Source organism: Hemitrygon akajei, chromosome 19 (genome assembly GCF_048418815.1).
Source record: "Hemitrygon akajei chromosome 19, sHemAka1.3, whole genome shotgun sequence".
Classification (NCBI taxonomy): domain Eukaryota; kingdom Metazoa; phylum Chordata; class Chondrichthyes; order Myliobatiformes; family Dasyatidae; genus Hemitrygon; species Hemitrygon akajei.
Genome location: NC_133142.1, coordinates 22,213,251 through 22,231,611, shown reverse-complemented (window position 1 = coordinate 22,231,611; position 18,361 = coordinate 22,213,251). Strand labels below are relative to the sequence as shown.

Sequence of the window (18,361 nt, the reverse complement as noted above, 5' to 3'; positions counted from 1 at the left end):
TTAGAGAGGCAATCATTTACTACCACTCTCTGGCTTCTCCCACAAAGCCAATGTCTAATCCAATTTACTATGTAATCTTGAATGCTGAGCGACAGAAACTTCTTGACCAAACTCCCGTGTGTGACCTTGCCAAATGCCTTGCTAAAGTCCAGGTTGGCAACATCTACTGTCTTCTTGCCTTTGTCCACTTTTCTGGCAACTTCCTTGATTGTTTAGACATGACCTACCACGCATAAAGCCATGCTGACTATCCTTAATCAATCCACGTCTATCCAAATACTTATATATCCAGTCACTTAGAGTACCAATTGTCGATGCACCTAGCAGTTTTCCACTTTGGAGTATTTCCCATATTGGACGAGGTTTAAAACTTCAGTTCTTTCTACCCTTTCCCATCTCTGTGCATGTTAAATTGTTTTAGGTGATGGCAATGAAGTAAACCTGTTAAAACATGAGAAAAGGCAATATTAATAGTCCCAAATTTCAGTTATTGAGTGTTGGAAATTGTTTTTTGTATATTAACAACAATTCAACTCAACGCTGTGTGCCTGGTCCATTGTTTTTCTCTGTCTACACCCACAATTGTGTGGCTAGGCACTGCTCAAATGCCATCCATTAATTTGCTGATGACACAACTATTGCTAGCAGAATTTTTGATGGTAATGAGGAGGCGTACCGGAGCGAGATATATCATCTGGTTAAGTGGCCTTGCAACAAAAACTTGCACACAACATCAGTAAGACCAAGGAATTTTTTATGGACTTCAGGAAGGGGAAGTCGAGGGAACACACACCAGTCCTCATCAAAGGATCAAAAGTGGAAGGGCTAAGCAGTTTCAAATTCCTGGGTGATTACACATCTGAAGATTTTTGAGGGCATGCCTTATGGAAAATAGGTTGAGTGAACTCAGCCTTTTTTCCTTTTAGCGACGGAGGATGAGAGGTAACCTGATAGAGGTGTATAAGATTATGAGAGACATTGATCATGTGGATAGTCAGAGGCTTTTTCCCAGGGCTGAAATGGCTAGCATGAGAGGGAACAGTTTTAAGGTGCTTGGAAGTAGGTACAGAGGAGATGTCAGGGGTAAGTTTTTTACTCAGAGAGTGGTGAGTGCATGGAATGGGCTGCTGGAGACGGTAGTTGAAGCGAATACGATAGGGTCTTTTAAGAGACTCCTGGACAGGTACATGGAGCTTAGAAAAATAGAGGGCTATGGGTAACCCTAGGTAATTTCTAAGGTAAGGACATGTTCGGCACAACTTCGTGAGCTGAAGGGCTTGTATTGTGCTGTATGTTTTCTATGTTTCTATCTATTCTGGACCCAATATAATGGTGCAATTACAAAGCAGGCACGACCACAGCTATATTTCATTAGGAGTTTGAGGAGAATTGTTATGTCACCAAAGGCACTCTCCGATTTCCACAGATGTACTGTGGGGAGTATTCTAGCTGGTTGCATTACCATCTGACATAGAAGGGCCACTGCACGGGATTGGAAATGGCTCTGAAAGTTGTGAACTCAGCCAGTTCCATCATGAGCACTAGCCTCCCCAGCTTCAAGGGCACCTTCAAAGAGCCAGCATCCATCATTCAGGATCTCCATCACCCAGGACATGCACTCTTTTCATTGCTACCATCAAGGACGAGGTACCGGAACCTGAAGGTACATGCTCAACATTTCAGCTACAGCTTCTTTCCCTCTGCTTTGAGATTTCTGAATGGACAATGAATCCATGAACGCTATCTCAGTATTTTTCCCTCTCTTTCTGCACTATTTATTTAATTTTATATAAATATATTTAATATTTTTTTCTCACCCCTTATGAGTGGTGTGTATGTGTATTTTTCCCTCAATCTTGGGTCCTTTACCAGAAACATGGGATATTGAGGGTTTGGCGCAGTATCCTTGCTGTTCCTAGTAGTGCACTTTTCTGGACCAAGATCTCAGATGTTGTTCCTGGGATTTGTTGGAGCCACTCTCCCAGTCCAGATGTCACAGCCCCAAGTGCTCCTATCACCACTGGAATTACTCTGGCTTTAACCTTCCACATCTGTTCTGTCTGCTCTTTCAAGCAGATATTTCTCCAGTATTTCTCCAGCTTCTCATATTCTTTCTTCCTGATGTTACTATTATTCAGGATTTCCATTATTGCTATGGCCAGTACATGCCAACCAGAACAAACCATAATTAGGCATTCATTAGTCTTGAGGGAAGGGCAAGGGCCGATACAGCTTGGCACTGGTGTCAAGCAGAGCAATGTGTGGTTAAGTGCCTTCCTCAAGGACACAACACGTTGCCTTAGCTGAGGATCACTAGACCAACGCCTTAACCACATGGCCACACGCCAACACACCATAAATAGACGAGATATACTTAAATATATTGTGCATCTGTGTATATTTACAGTATTTACTGTAATTTATAGCTTTTATGTATTGCAATATATTGCTGCTGCAAAACAATGAATTTCACAACATATGCCAGAGATACTAAATCTGAAGTGATGGGGTGCCCTGCAGTTATAATGAGATTGCATGAGCGGGCCAGTTTCAATTCTATCCAATGCACAAGCTGAAAAAATGCACCTAACTGTCATAAGCTTAAATATTTCTGACATTTAAAAACTTAAGATTGTTCCAAGTTCATTCCAATGGGGAAAAAAACATGAGCCAAGGTAAAAATCTAAATTGACAGTAAACTTTCCCCCTCCATTGAAGCTACTGGGGAAGCTGTCTTACAGCAGCTTCAGTGTTTGCTGTGGGTTATTTGTGGATTCCTCATCAAAAGTGATGAGAAACTGTCACAACTATTTTTGTGGACTCCATAAGAAGAAAAAAAATACTCAAACTGCTGACAGTTACATGTGGAAATGTGGGAAAATGACCAGATTTCCCTGAAAAATATGGCCAATGCAATTTTTCTTTCAGTTATTGATAGAACATTAAATCCTATTTCCCTTGTGTTTGCTTCTCTTTGCCTTTCGTAAAGAATAAACAAGGTAAACTTGCATAGTATTGCATATGATTTGAAACACTGAAGTAGGTATTCCATTCTATCATCCTGCTTCATCTAACAATATCTTTTTATTTTCCTTTCCTGCTTTATTAAATATAATTTGGGCACTCAAACCGCTTTGCCTATGCTTATGTTTTTGCTCAATTTGAGCTGTTTACTGCCTTGTTTCTTAACACAAGTCTGTCCCCTTCTTATAATCCTCATCTATCTTCCCAGTTTGATTTTTATTTGTTTGCTCTACTACTCCAATACTTCATTAAGCACTTGGGATATGTTCCTAGGAATATGTATACAGATTGAATCAACTCTAAGAGGGGTCATGATATTCTCTTGTCTCATTGGCTGATCATCAACAAAGTTATATGCTCTCATTGGCTGAATGAACATGAACAACATGGCTACATTTGGTAAGCTGCCTCAATGCATTTGGTAAGATATGAAGCTTGGATGTTTCTTTTTGTTTTCTAGTGTTCTTTTAGTTAGCATTATTTTTCGCAGACCGTGAATGTTGTCACAGATCAGTGTAATTTAAACTAAGTAGAATGATTTAATCACATTATTGGCTCCTCTAGTCTATTAAAACCTTACATAATAAAAAAAATTCTATTAAGCTAACCTTGGCAAAGAGGCCCAGCTATAATGGATGTTAAAATTTGCATTTTTGGGATTATCGTTGTAAGTCTTTTGTACCCTTTATTCAATAATCTCTTTTATAGTACAGGTGTCCCCCGCTTTACGAAAGTTCACTTTATGTCACTTCGCTTTTACGAAAGACCTACATTAGTACCTGTTTTCACTAACCGAAAGAAATCCAAAGAGGATTTTCGCTTTTATGAAAAAAGACGAAAAGCGAAAATAGTGTTCAGCCGTTAGAGAGGCAGCGCGCACCCCGAGCAGCGTCGCTGCTAAGGTCCGAGAAATGGCGGCAGGGCCCGCTTTAAACTTGTGTTGACCCTGAGAAAGACTACCATGACCGTGCAGCCTCGCGCGGGCAGGTGTGTGCGCATGCGTGTACGTGCCGATTTTTTTTCTACAAATCGGTTTTTGGCTAAATCTTCCCGATTCTGGTAAGTGAAACTACATTGTGCATATATTATTTCAACTTTATTTAGGCTGTATATTTATCATATCATTCCTACATTTACTATATGTTCGTGTTATTTCAGGTTTTATGTGTTATTTGGTATGATTTGGTAGGTTTTTTTTGGGTCTGGGAACGCTCAAAAAATTTTCCCATATAAATTAATGGTAATTGCTTCTTCACTTTATGCCATTTCGGCTTAAGAAAAGTTTCATAGGAACGCTGTACCTTCGGATAGCAGGGGAAACCTGTATCTCAAACTGAACATTTTATTGAAAATATGCTTTGGTTTATATTAAAAGAAATAAACCTTAGTGCAAGTCTTTTTAGCTCTTTTCAATGTAATATTTGTCACTTTGGCCTTTCAGATGCACTTATTTGGCTTTTTAAAAAAACTTTTGTGATACGGTACATGTTTAATGTAACAGAGCTTCACTGAATATTACATTTCACTTGAGATAGTTAAAATGCCCTCTGAAAAGTTGAGTGCTAGACATAACTGTTGAGTAACGTAACTACTTAGTCCTTAAGAGCACAATGACGTGGGAGTTACTTTAACTATATCAGTGGGGTTATGGACAGTTAAAGTAACCCTTGAACCAAAGGTCAGGAACTGAAGAGCAAGACAAAGCAGTTTTGTTTTACTCTGGTTTTACTGAGGCTTTAGAGACAGATATTCATAAACCTTTCAGTATACAGTTACTGTCTGTTGCACTTTGGATCTTTGTGGCATATCTTGACACTTTAATTAAGTAAATGAGGGGGCATTAGATGATCTTATCCTGATGAACAATGATAAGCTGTTAATGGACAAGAGCATCTTCCAACTAAGGGTTGGGTTTCTCAGTCACAAAGCATCCTATGGTTTGTCTTTGTTGGATTGTCAGCCTAATGACAAATGCTGACTTGTCTGCACTGTCAGGTAGGCATTGTGTAACTCTGCAACCAAATAGAACTGCAAAATTATTTTCATTATTAAATGTGACTGTAGTTGATAGTAAAAAAAATCATCTACTGATATGTTGAAGCCTGTGTAATAGCTTCTGAAGTAAACTGTTACTGTATAAAGTAATGTAATTTGTCAAATTGCAGACTTCATTGAAAACATTTTAAAATCAAATATTAGCATATAGTGAATAGCATGCACATGGCCAATTTGCATGTAATTTATTTCCTCAGTTATTAAAATTTTCTGCAGTGTCTGAAATAAGAAGCAGGATCTAAATGTATGTTTCAGTAATTCTTTAACATTGTCTAAGCATAATAGATAAAAATAGTTTAAAATCGTGTTTTCTACCTCTTAAACTGGAGTTGGAACACTTTCCTGCTGGGTCCATTTAACACATTTCTTATGAGATTTTCTGCAGAGCTGTGGTGACAGTGATAATTTTGCATTGTTCAGGAAAAGCCAGACCTTTCATGCTGTTTAATCTATACGATTGATCCATGATATTGTCTACTTGCTCTTCATTGTTCACTTAAGTAGTGGACTGGTGGAAAGAAATTATACTAATTGTGCACAAGACAATATCCTTGTGTCCAAAATGGATTTAGGGTTGTTTATTCTCCCTGAAAATAAGAAATAGTTGAGATCCATACCTAATAGCATTTCCTTTTGGAGAGCTCTCCGCACATTGAGTTGATCTGTTGGGGAGTATTGTGTTCATGTCTTGGCTGAAGACAAAACTGGAGATGGCACAGGAACAAATTGGAGCAATGAAAGGCCAATTCTGCTTTGTGTTGTTACATTTACCATTTTCCCTGTTTTTTTTTCTTAACTACAGGAAGGAACACAGTGTTTGTCTTAGTTCTTTTTGTTATAAACTTCTTTCCAAGGTACTGACTTAATTTATGTCCTTAATCTCTGCCACAAACAAAACCAGACTGTTTGTGACTTGATGGTGTACAGTACTTGGCACTGTAATAGACTTCTAACCACATACACATCCTATCACAAAGGCAGCCCATTCTCAGCATGACAGAATCATCAGTCATCACTGTTGAAGCTATCTGCTAAGTCTTTGTTTTTTCTCCCTTAAGGCCTCACTATTCCAGTGTACCACGACTGGCCTTGATCTAATAGGTGAAGCCCACGATCATTTTAAGCTTAACAGATTTTACTCTCACTAAATTGTGCACCCACCACTGCTCTGTGCTTGCTGGGCTACAGAGGCTTCCAATTAAACGTCTCAGCACCTCCTCTGCGTATGATAACTGCCTCCCCCACCCTCCAGCTTTGTTGTTCTCCTTTCTGCTTACCGCACTAATACCCGCCCATTCCCCAATTACCTCACCTTCTCCCTTTACCAGTTTAATGTGCTGTTAAAGGAAGACCATAGAGGTGGTAAATGCTGGCATCTGGAACAACAACAAAAAAATGCTGGAAGGCACCATCTGTAGAGCCAAAGGGTGCCAGCTGATATTTTGGGTTGAGACCTTGCACCAGGACTGAGAAGGAAGAGGAAAGGCTGTAATATTTAGCAGAATAATGGAAGCAGATGGGGAAGAGGTGACATGCAGATGAACCAAGGAAGAGGAGCTGGATAGGAGGAATGAATAAAGGAGATCAAGTGGACCTATGTGTTTGTGAAGGAGGAGATTATAGAGTGTGGGTTACCTGAAATTGGAACATTCAACCCTTGGGGTTGATGTGGGCATGGGGAGCAGGCATGCAGTCAGAAGCTCAAGATGGTGGTTGTAGGCACTCTGTAAAATGGTCACTTTGTCAAAATTTGTCTTCTCCATTATGAGCACTAAGTGCAGGTGATGAGGTTGGGAGAGGTACACGTGAACCTCTACCTCACTTGGAAGGACTGTTTAGGTGCCTGGATGGTAGTGAGGAAGGAAGTTACGGGACAGCTCTTGTATTTACTCCTGTTGCAGGTGGAAGTGCCAAAGAATGGGGAGTGATGAGTGGATCAAGGAGCCACAAAGAGTATGGTCTCTGCAGAAAGAGAGTGGGGAGAAGGGAAAATGCTGGTGACGGAGTAGAGAATGATGTGTTGAATGTGGAAGCTGAGGGAGGGTGGTGAAAGGTGAGAACCAAGGGAATTCTGTTTCCCTTCTGTCTGGTGAGGGGTGAGGGACTGAGAGCTGGCATTAGGCAAATGGTTGCTCGGGCAGAGGGGAAATGATATTCCCCGAAGGAAGAGGACATTTCAGAAGCTGTTCCAGGTGAGATGGATGGTCAGCTGTGCCTCTTCCATTGTTAGTTCACAACCCAATGGAATAGAATGTAACAGCAGGGATGTTGAGGCTCTATGAGGCACTCATGAGACCACACTTGGAGCACTGTGTGCAGTTTTGAGCTCTTTATTTTATTAAGGATATATTGACATTGGCGAGGGTTCACAAGAACAATTCCAGGAATGAAAGGGTTACTGTGTGAGGAACATCTGGCAGCTCGGGCTGTATTCCATGAAGTTCAGGAGAATGAGGGGGGATCTCATAAAAACATTCTGAATGTTAAAAGGTCTGAACAGATTAGATATGGCAAAGTTATTTCCCATGGTAGGGGATTCTAGGAGAAGAGGGCATGACTTCAGGACTGAAGAATGTCCATTTAGAACTGAGATACAGAGACATTACTTTAGTCAGATGGTGGTAAATTTGTGGAATTTATTGCCACGAGCGGCTGTGGAGGCCAAGTCATTGGGTGTACTGAAGGCAGAGATAGATAGGTTCTTGATTAGCCAGGGCATCAAAGGGTATGGGGGGAAGGCAGGGGAATGGGGATGACTGGAAGTATTGGATCAGCCCATGATTGAATGGCGGAGCAGACTTGATGGGCCGAATGGCCTACTTCTGCTCCTATATCTTATGGTCTCATCAAGCCCACATTGCCTGTTTTCTCCTCCATACACGCTCAGCTGTCCGCCCAGTTTTCTTCTCCCATTGTTCCCCTCTCATATCCCTTTCCTCCCTACCTGGTTATATCTGCTCATCATGCCTTTCCCATCTGGTTTCATCTATCACCCACCAGTCTTGTACTGGCAATCATTTCTCTTCCCCCTCTCTCCTGATGCAGGGTCTTGACCCCATCTATTGGTCTCCACAGATGCTTATTGGCCCATTGTTCTTTGAAAGTTCTGCTTTTGTTCTGCAAATTAAGATAGTAAACCATATGAAAACTGGAAGCTGAATTATTGTTTCTGAATCGTGCAGTATAACCATGACTCATTGTCATATTTTAGCCAGTTTTATTAGAAAAGCAGCTTTGCAGAGATAAAACAGCTTCTCAAGCGATGCCTCTGGCTTTACAGTTTTAATTCTACTTGGAAAATCCATCAACATTTCCCAGTCTGGAAAATTTGATAACTGCTTTGTGCTCCTTCAGTGAAAGAGGTAGTCATACTACTCTGTAGTTCTGTGGTGATCTCACTCCATGGAACATTCAAGAATAACTGATATTGCAAATCCATGCCAAGTTTTCCAGGTAAAGTGTGCTATTGCCAATACTGTAACAGGAACTGAACTTAAGCAGTTTTTAACTGGATACATTTGTCTGAATTTGAATTAGCTGAGCTAATATTGGTATGACACTTTGAAGACAATAAACTCATGTAGATCTTGTCTTTTTAATTTAAGCTAGCAAAATAATTTCTGAATAATGTAAGCATTTTAAAATTACAATGTGCTTTCACTTGAATGTATAAATGATCAAAAACTATTAAAATCATGGGTGATAACTTTTTGAATACATTGGATTCCAGTTAGTTGGCCCATCGGTTAGTCAGGGCAGTGACTTATTTGGAACAACTTAAAATTATTGGAAAAAATAACCAGGATTCCTTTTGTTTATTTGGGACGTTAAGCCACTTAATTGGGACAGGAGAGTGTTGCCAAACAGTTTCTAACTAATGTTAGTCATGTGAACTTGTGTAGTTGTTAAACACGACACCATGCTTCGAGCAAGGAGCTTTTAAATAGCATTTGCTTGTATTCAAAAAGCTGTGATTTTTGTCACTGACAGTTTGTGTGAAATAAGCAGTAAGGCAATTTTGAATTGTTTTGCTCATTGTGGTTTCAAGTACTCAGGCTTGGGGAAACAGCCAGGAGAGAAAATGAAATGTTAGCAACAAAGGTATTAACAATCATCTTAAATGTTACAGTGAAAATGAAGGTTCAGATGATGCAATCATCAAAAGCATTGTATGAAGGCAGTCCATTATCTGCATTAGGTGTCTGCACTAATTTTCTTCATTTAGTCAATCAAAAGAACGTGGCAGCATGTGCATTATTCTTCGTATCGGACTGTGATGGTGAAATCTGTGCGGGAGGGTTTTTAAAGGGGGAAAGCCGTTGCACTGGGCCAGCCCCATTCTCTTGACCTGGGAAATCTGGGTCCAGTGGTACGACCAGTCATCATGAACTGGGGTCTTCCTTGGTTGCAGTGGATAACCATGACTTTTGCCGTGCTGTATCACGCCCTTCGCTCTCCACAAAGTGTTGAGAAACCACCTTGGCCCTTGGATCTCACTGTTGACCTCATTTGCTCAGTCTGCTGGAAATAGCATCACATGCTAGGACAAGCATGTCCCTTTTTCACCGGGTATGAGGCCCACCAGCTACCCTCACCTGGTTTAGCATGCTTGTTGAAATAGTGTACCGGGGTGTGGCCGCTGTCACATGGGAACAGCTATTTGGAGCTGCAGGTGAGGACTTGAGTGCCTGGTGGGGACCAAAGGTGAGTGAGCTGCCCTAGAATGGACATGACAAGCCCCTTCACCAGAGGCGCTACCCCTCCTTAGACACATCATACACAGCAGCGTACACTGGATGAATTTCTCAGTCGATAATTATTAGGAACCAATGCACTGTTTTACAGTACTGTAGTAACATTGGTACTACGTTTACGTTCTAATTTATTCTGTATTTTATTTAAGTACATAATTTGTTAGTTAAATATTAGTGGCCTTTTTTATACCTTTTAAGTATTTCCATTAAACGTCAGTTAAATGGAGGCAGCTGTTTAATTGGGCCAAGATGTGCTGGTCCCAAGGTGTCCCAATTAACCAGAATCCACTAATTACAGGTATCGTAGTGCAATGCCTAAAAATTTCAGAAAACTCACTTTGTTACTATATTTCTTTGAATAAAAATATATGATTTGTTAAGTTTTATTAAAATAGCTTTTAGTTACAGAACCATATAAAATATGCATCAGAGTCTCCATGTGATCAAAATTGGCTATGTCAATATCTATGCAAGTCTCCTTTCAATCTATTTCATCCAATTCCATTAATATAGCTTTCCATTCCTTTCCCCTTCATGTGCAAAACCAGCTTCCCATTAAATGTATCTGTGCATTTGCCAGTTGAAGGACAGGTGGTGGTTACGTGAGAGGGATGATTTAAAGGAAATTAATGCTGTCAAAAGTGTTGTAATATGAGACAAAGTAAGAGGCTGTTATATACTGTCACATCCATTTTGATAACTGCTTTCATGTTTCTGGACTTTTTTGATTAATATAATAAATAAAATTGCAAAGCTGTAATCATACCATTTTCAATTGCACAAGTACATATTGCCAACATATACATGTTTGAACAGGTTTAAGCTGAGGAATATCAGCAGAAAGAGTACAATAGAGGAAATTATGGTTTTGATTCTGCTTTGTTAATTTTCCTGTTTAAAATACTAAATGGAAACATTTCTGATTACTAGATATTACATTTTGAATAACTGGTTAATCTTAATGCCAATAATTTGTGAATGTGCTGATTTGATATTACCCAAATGATTTTAAATTGCAAAATTTTCAACAATGCTAGTTATTTTTCTGAGTTTAATATAGGTAAATCATTCTAGATCTGCAGTGGAAACATTGGCATGTTTATCTGTTACGAATGCATTGAGGTATGACAAGGGAGAATAGGTGTTAGATTAAATGGACTGAGCATTTGTTTGTTGTCATTGTCACAGATGATATTAATTATTGATGGCAGTTGACTAGCACATGCGCAGGTGGCAATGGTAACATAAGCTAGAAACTATAGTGTACTGAGCAGGTTTACAAGTGCTGGACCTGTGGAGTTTAGGCCGTTTTCACTGGTTTACATTGGTAGAGTGTGTAAAGTGTGCTCCACTTTATGTAATGGAATAATGAGCCGACAAGTTTCCTTTTATCGTGTACCTCCACAGGAACTACACAGGAGAACCCCACTTCAGCCAGAGTCCGCAAAGACAAAGGCTCTACAAACTGTAATTGAAATGAAGGTAAGGCCATTTGGATACTTAACAAGCTACTGTCCTGTGATGCTTTAAGTAATTTGAAACTTGGATATCAGTCCTACCAAGATCTTTGCATTCTTAAAACCAATTATGAAATTAATATTTTGTTTTTAAAGACAAATTGACATATTACATAATAAAGATAACAAGTAAGCAATGTGGATATTTTCCAAAGGGTTCAGGCTATGTTTAATATTCTGATAATTTTGCTGTTTGTTCTCTTCCTAACAGCTGAATTGCATTATTATTGAGATACTCTCTATTTACTAAATGAGAAAACTGGGAATTTAAAATATTAATTTCTCAGCTTATCTCTAAAAATAATTATTTTGACATCATTAAAACCCATCAAAGGTGAATTGTATGCAATAAGAAATAGAGCCTAATAATATAAATACTTGATGTGTCAGAGCATATTAGCTCAGGCTGAAATGATGTAGAAGGCAAACGCATGCACTGACAATCCTTTCATTGGACGTAAGGCATATTAATATCCACAAAACTTTCGGGGATGGGGGCAGGTGGAAATATGTCCCTGTTCTATATAATATACTGTTTAAAATGTTAGCTTCAATTTGGGATTCTGTCAGATATTTAATTTATGGTTATCAATATGTGCACATGTTTAGGAACTGATTGGCAGGTTGGCAATTCTTTTTTGGTTCATTTAAGTTTATTTTCCACAAACCTGAGGAGCCTTTTAATTCACAGATGCATAGCCTGATGGTTTATGCTTCAGAACTTACAGTTTCAAGTTTTTGAAACATCTATTTACTGCCTTCTTGCAGGTTTCACTGCAGTTTTTTTTAAAACACGAATGTGTACAGTATTCCCAGGCAATATACTAGTTTAGTCTTTCAGTTATATCACTAATTTGGCCTATTATTGTCATTATCAGCTGAATTAATCATGAGTTGATTGCTGTGATGCTACTTACATTGAATTAGCAAACTTGGAATCATGACTGAACATCAAACAATTTTTTTTACAAAATAATTGAAAAGAAGTATAAATTATCAAAAACAAATTCATTCATCAAATACTGAACAGACCCAGACACAAAAAGAACTGAAAGAAAACTCCATTAGAGTGATTAATAAGTGTTTTCTGGAAATTTGCTGGATTTGCTTGCCCCAGTGTTAGCAATCATTTCTGCGAAAGGATCTCTGGCTGCTTCTTTCCCAGAATATGTGAATAAAGATAGTGAGGTCTTGCTTTATAATGTATTGAACCCCTGCTCACTATGTTGCACCCTTAAATCCCATTCTATTGCCCTGGAAGTTACCGTAGTATAATTGTTAAGATATTAGATTTGCAGTCAGCTGTATGAACTCAAATCCTATCATGGCAGCTGAGAAATTCACATTGAAATAATGAAATGAATTTGGCAATGCAAATCAAATTTCTGTAAAAGTAATCCTGAAACCACTGGAATGTCATAACCTCCTGGATCACTAAAGTCCTCTCTCAGGCAGAAAATCTGTCTTCATTTGCCAGCCCGTCCTGAATGTGACTCTAAACCCATCACCATTGCTTCTTAACTACTTCCTGAGTGCTTGGAGAAGTCGGGGTGGACATCAGATGCCAACCTTGCTGGTAACTTCTGTATCCCCTGAATAAAAAGACAATTATCACCTACGATGTCATGGGAAGTCTGTTCCCATAGAAGTTTTGTATTGGATTTTCTACTACTTCTTTTAAAATTCTTGCAGGCTCTGCTGGTCCGACTCTATTTCAGGTAAGTAAAGCCCAGAGCTCTCACTCATATCAAGCTAAATGAGACATGGGTACTTATCCAGGGCCCACTTGTGCTATATTTGCTATTCCTAGCCTGAATATAGCACATTCGTTGTTCCCTTGAAAGCTTTCAGTGTTGTAGCTTTAGGTGCTGAAACCATGCTGCTTTCGTTCATTTTGATATTGGTTATCTTCAAAGGTTTGAAGGTACCTTTCACCTCAACAGATTTCAATTACTGATGTCTCCACAACTGCTGTTATTTTCACAAGCATTAAAAGCATCAGCTACATACAGCCCACAAAGAACAACACTGGTTGTGGTCAAATTGATTAATCTATGTCCAAATGACGAACTCTCTTGTGCAATTTTTTTATTTATTAAGGTACAGCACAGAATAGGCCCTTCAAACCATGCCACACAGCAACCCCCGATTTAACCCTAACCTAATCACAGGACAGTTTTCAATGACCAATTAACCTACTAACTGGTACGTCTATGGACTGTGGGAAGAAACTGGAATACCCGGAGAAAACCCATGTCTTCCACAGGGAGAATGTACAGACTCCTTACAGATGATGTCAGAATTGAACTCTGAACTCTGAACTCTAACACCCTGAGCTGTAATAACAATGACTGCACTTGGTTACTGATAAAGTACTGCAGACTCTTAAAACCAGTAATTGTTGTTTTTTATTATTTATTTGTTGCATTGAAGCCATTTTGTGCTAGCTTGAATTTAAGCTGATGGAATGGCTTTTTGAAGTAAGAGTGGGTGCCCTTCTGAAACTCATCTTCTTCGGAAGCCTATTATCCTACTGGGTCATAGGCTGCCAACAGCGGCCTGCCAGAGTCCTCTGCCTGGACCAAGGGCTGATCACCCCGTTGTTTCTGTTCTCACCACATGATTTCATAAGTCTTCAAGGCAACCATTCTTCCTCTCCCAAGAATGAGGTCTTTGGAGCCTCTGTTGGCATTTCTGTAGCTCTGGATGTTTATGGGATGGGGTTGCTAGCCCTATCCAACCCTCTTTTTCTCATCCAGGCTTGGGAACCGTCCATGGTGGAGATCTGCAACTCAAAACTTCTGGAATACTGTAATATGAAATTGGCTGAATTTCACACTGGGGTGCAAACTGGTCTTGCACTTCTTTACATTTCTTCCCAGGGGAAGAGAAACAGTTGCATCTGGGTATTTCTTTTTATATGTGTGCTCCCCAGCATGGTGTTCTGAGGACAGGTGATAAGGCAGCTTCACATCTGAAACTCCCATTCAGGACACTGCATACTGGTAGAAAACACCAATTTTTGTACCCAAGTGTCTGTCCTGGTATTTTAAGTGGATAGACAGCTGACAAGGAAGTTTTCATTAGATGTATCAAAAGTTACAGTGAGATGACTGTCGTTGCCCTAGGTCTATCAGCAGGCTGAAAAGTCAGCTTGAACAATATGACTTTCTTTCCTTTCTCTTGTTCTCTGGCACTTGAATTTGAAAATGATCTACATGTTTAAGAGTCCTGCAGTCCTGATCATGCAATCAAATGCTCAGATCATTTGAAACTGGTATCCATAATCAACCTTTATTTCTTAATTTAAGATAATATTGTAGGATGTCACCACTAAATAATGCAAGTGTCCTACACAAATCTTGATGCTTGATCAAATTCTTGATTATTTTGTAAGTAATTCAATAATCCATAAAAATCTATTTTGTCATTTTTTTTGTCCTTAATTCTCATCCTGTTTGTACCGTTAGTTTAATCAACAAAATGTTCATGTGCAAAGCTAGTTGCACGGCCCGGATGCTTGAAAATACTTGCTTTCCCTTTCAGCTTGTTCTTGGCTGACTTCCTTCTCATTGAACTAAATCTGTTCCTCCACTTTTAGTTGGTGTTCTGATCTGCTTTGTGCAAAGAATGCTCCCTTATATCTTTGTTTCATTTTGGAGCTTCCAGATTTTATGTATTTGACTGATTAGCACATTCTTCATCTTTCTTCAGCAGACAGTTGGTTAGTTTGATTTTCTGAATTCTTTTTGTCACATCTTTTGACTATTATTTCTAAAAGTTGTTTTTGTATCTTCCTCCTTGAATGTTGAACTTTTAAACCCCAGAGCCCCTAATCATTTCTTATTTTCAGTCCGAACTTTTTTTCACTGTTTTTTTGTTTTCATTTTTCTTTTGCATATCTTCGCTTGTATTCTTAAGACTTTTTATTAAAGTACATTTTTTACTTTGAATAAGTTAATAACATAGTGACTTTGATAATGTAGTTTCATGTGGGAGGTAATGATTTCTTTGAAATGTATAGCTTTTGCTTTTAACTTTATTCCATATTGAAACTCAGAGATTGATGCTCTGGATGATTAGAACTGTAAGCTTTAAAAGTTAAACCTAAATATTTAGAACTAAAATATTTAAACTCCTTCCCCTCCTTCCGTCAATGAATAGAAATTGAATACAATATTGCAACATTTCTAATGGTATACTTATTTCAGCGTTCATCATCATATGACTTTGGGCCTGATAAGATATGGCAGGTATGTTCACTTGAATTTCCAGTCCAGTGTGCATGTGAGTGTGTTCCACTTTCTTTTGTCAAGGAATACCCAATTATTTGTAGAGAAAAGTAAGTATTGCCACAATAATGACATTTTGTTGCTGTACCATACTACCATTGTTAATAAATTTGTTCAGGTTTGATATCATGATTTATTCATTATCAGGCACTTTTCTATCTTTTGTTCCAAGTTGTTTTTCTTTTAAAAAAAAAATTACTAGCTAATATTTCTAATCAAATCCAACATAAATGCAATGCTGTAATCAAGATCAGTGTTAATATCAAACCTGCAATATTTCTATTGTGGCAATCCTTTACAGGCAGGATTTTAGTTTTGAATAGAACTGTCTTTTCCGGCACCCTGAAGAGATGGATGATTGTGAATTTGTTTTGCGTTTAAGTTGAGCAATTAAATTGATGAAAGCCAGCAGAATTATATTTGGAAAAATTGCTTATTACAATGTGTGTGGTGCATGCCAACGATGAGAGTGTCTTGAGTTGTCTGCACTGATGATGGCTTGAACCTTAAGTAACCATCAATCAACAATGGAATATCTTTAATGAGTTCTGTGAGAAATTACATTGAAAAATCTACTATTTCTCAAAGGAATAACTAAAAACTTTTTTAAAAAATCATTGGTTTTAAGGGGAACCTAAAGAGATGGAATTGTAGATCCTGGGGTTCAGAGGTTAAGGCACAGGGGATGACAGTTGCATGAAGTGTGAATTGGAGGAATGCAGTGTGATTTTACTGGAAAACATAATATAGTAGTGTTACTGAGCCAAAACCACAGTCTGTTTAAATAAAGATTAACAATGAAGCTTTTAAAAAAAAAATCCAACTGCTTTAACGTTCTTATAGGAAATAATAAATGATATATCTGAACTTTTGAGCCAACATATAACTCTCCCACAAATTGGCTGACAGTTTTTGAAATCGTGAATCCTCAGCAACTAGCTCTGCTTTTTGCCTCCCACTGGATGAGGTTGTGGAGTCAGAGTTACAGAGCACAGAAACTGCCCAACTATGTCAATGCTGAGCATTTGTATTGATCCACTTTACCAGCACTAAGGCCATGCAGAGGTTCATCCAGATATCTTTAAATGTTGTGGCAGTAGTTGCCTCAGGCAAAATGTTCAGAGAGTTAGTTGAAGAGGTTCTTCACTACGATCATCTCTAATGGCCTTACTCCTCACCTAGAACCCATGTTTTAGATGTCTGCACTATGGAGTAAAATTGTTCACCATCCACCCTGTCTATGCTTCTCGTAATCTTATATGCCTTTGCCAGGTCTGTACTCAGCCTCCTTCACTCCCAAGAAAACATATCCATTTTATCCTGTATTTTCTTATTACTGAGATGTTTGATTCCGGGCAACTTCCTGGTAAATCTCTGATGCATTTTGTCAAGTGTAGTCACACCCTTACAGTGTGATGACCAGAAACATAGACAGCACTCCTGCCATAGTCTATCCAAATTTTTCAAAGTTGTGCCTAGAACATCTTGACCTCCATGTTCTTGTATTTTGTGCTCTGGCTTATGAAAGTCAAATTCTGTTTGTATCTCAGGACAGACATAATAGTATGTCTTTGCTTCCTATCTATTTTGCCAGTTGTAGAGATCTGTATACACCAAAGCCCCTCTATTCCTCAGTGCCCCTCAGTAGCCTAACATTAATAGTGAATATCCCTTATTAGGCCTCCCAAAGTGCGTCACATCAGACTGATCAGGATGAAATTCTATCTGACATTACTCTACCCAAGGTACAATCTGATAAATATTATTCTGTAACCTAAGATCATCTTCCTTATTAACAACACCATTAATTTTCATGACATCTTCACAATTTATCAATCATGCATTAAATCTCAATTGCTGAGCTATATGACAAATATAGGTCCCTATGGTGTACATCTGGCTCCCAAACACAAAAGCAAGGCTTCACCAACATCCTTTCTTATCAACAAGCTAAATTTGGATCCATTTTGCCTGTTTGCTTTACATTCCATGGGCTCTAAATCTTTTGAACCAGTCTTCTATGTGGGATCAAGTCCAAGATCTTAGTACATCAATTACACAACCTTCTAAATATAGCTTACTTCTTCCTAAAAAAAAAACTTAGTCAAATTAGATAGAATAATCTGTCAATAGATTTACATTGACTATCCCTGATAATCACTCTTTTTCCAAATGCAAATTCTGTCTCTAAGAGTTTATCTTAGTACCTTGCCTACCACGGACACAACCTCACTGGCTTATAATCACCTAACTCACATCTATGGCTCTCCCTGTGGCCAGAGAAAACCTCCATCGACACCCCAGCAGCCTTCTCCCTTGCCTCCTGTAGCACCTGCTGATGAATTTTGTCAGGCCCTAGAGATTTATCCACTGCTAAACCTGTTAAGACATTGAATACATCTGTCTTTTTAATGAAAAATCTAAAATATCCGTTTGTGCCACCCACCCACCTTGCTGAAATGTTCTATTACAATGTCTTTCTCCATAGTATTGAACTGAATTGACTTTATTTCTTACATCCTTTACATACATGGGGAGAAAAAGTCCTTACATTACGTCTCCATCTAAATGTGCAATGTGCATTCATAGTAATTTATAATAATTTATGATAAATTGAACAGTCAATATAACAGAGGAATACACTCGAATCAGTGTGAGTTTATCAGTCTGATGGCCTGGTGGAAGAAGCTGTCCTGGAGCCTGTTGGTCCTGGCTTTTA

General features: G+C 38.6%; 1 protein-coding gene across 2 annotated transcripts in view; it reads left to right on the top strand.

Moving 5' to 3' along the window:
• The window catches only part of LOC140741811 (ERC protein 2), a 767,514-nt gene that overhangs the window by 144,278 nt on the left and 604,875 nt on the right, over positions 1 to 18,361 (top strand). Inside the window, exons 8-9 of one of the 2 annotated variants that reach the window (XM_073072222.1) lie at positions 11,241 to 11,315; positions 15,562 to 15,603. In XM_073072222.1, the coding sequence (XP_072928323.1) occupies positions 11,241 to 11,315; positions 15,562 to 15,603 (117 nt within the window). The remainder of the gene's footprint in view (positions 1 to 11,240; positions 11,316 to 15,561; positions 15,604 to 18,361) is intronic. The other variant, XM_073072223.1, reaches the window with a different exon arrangement.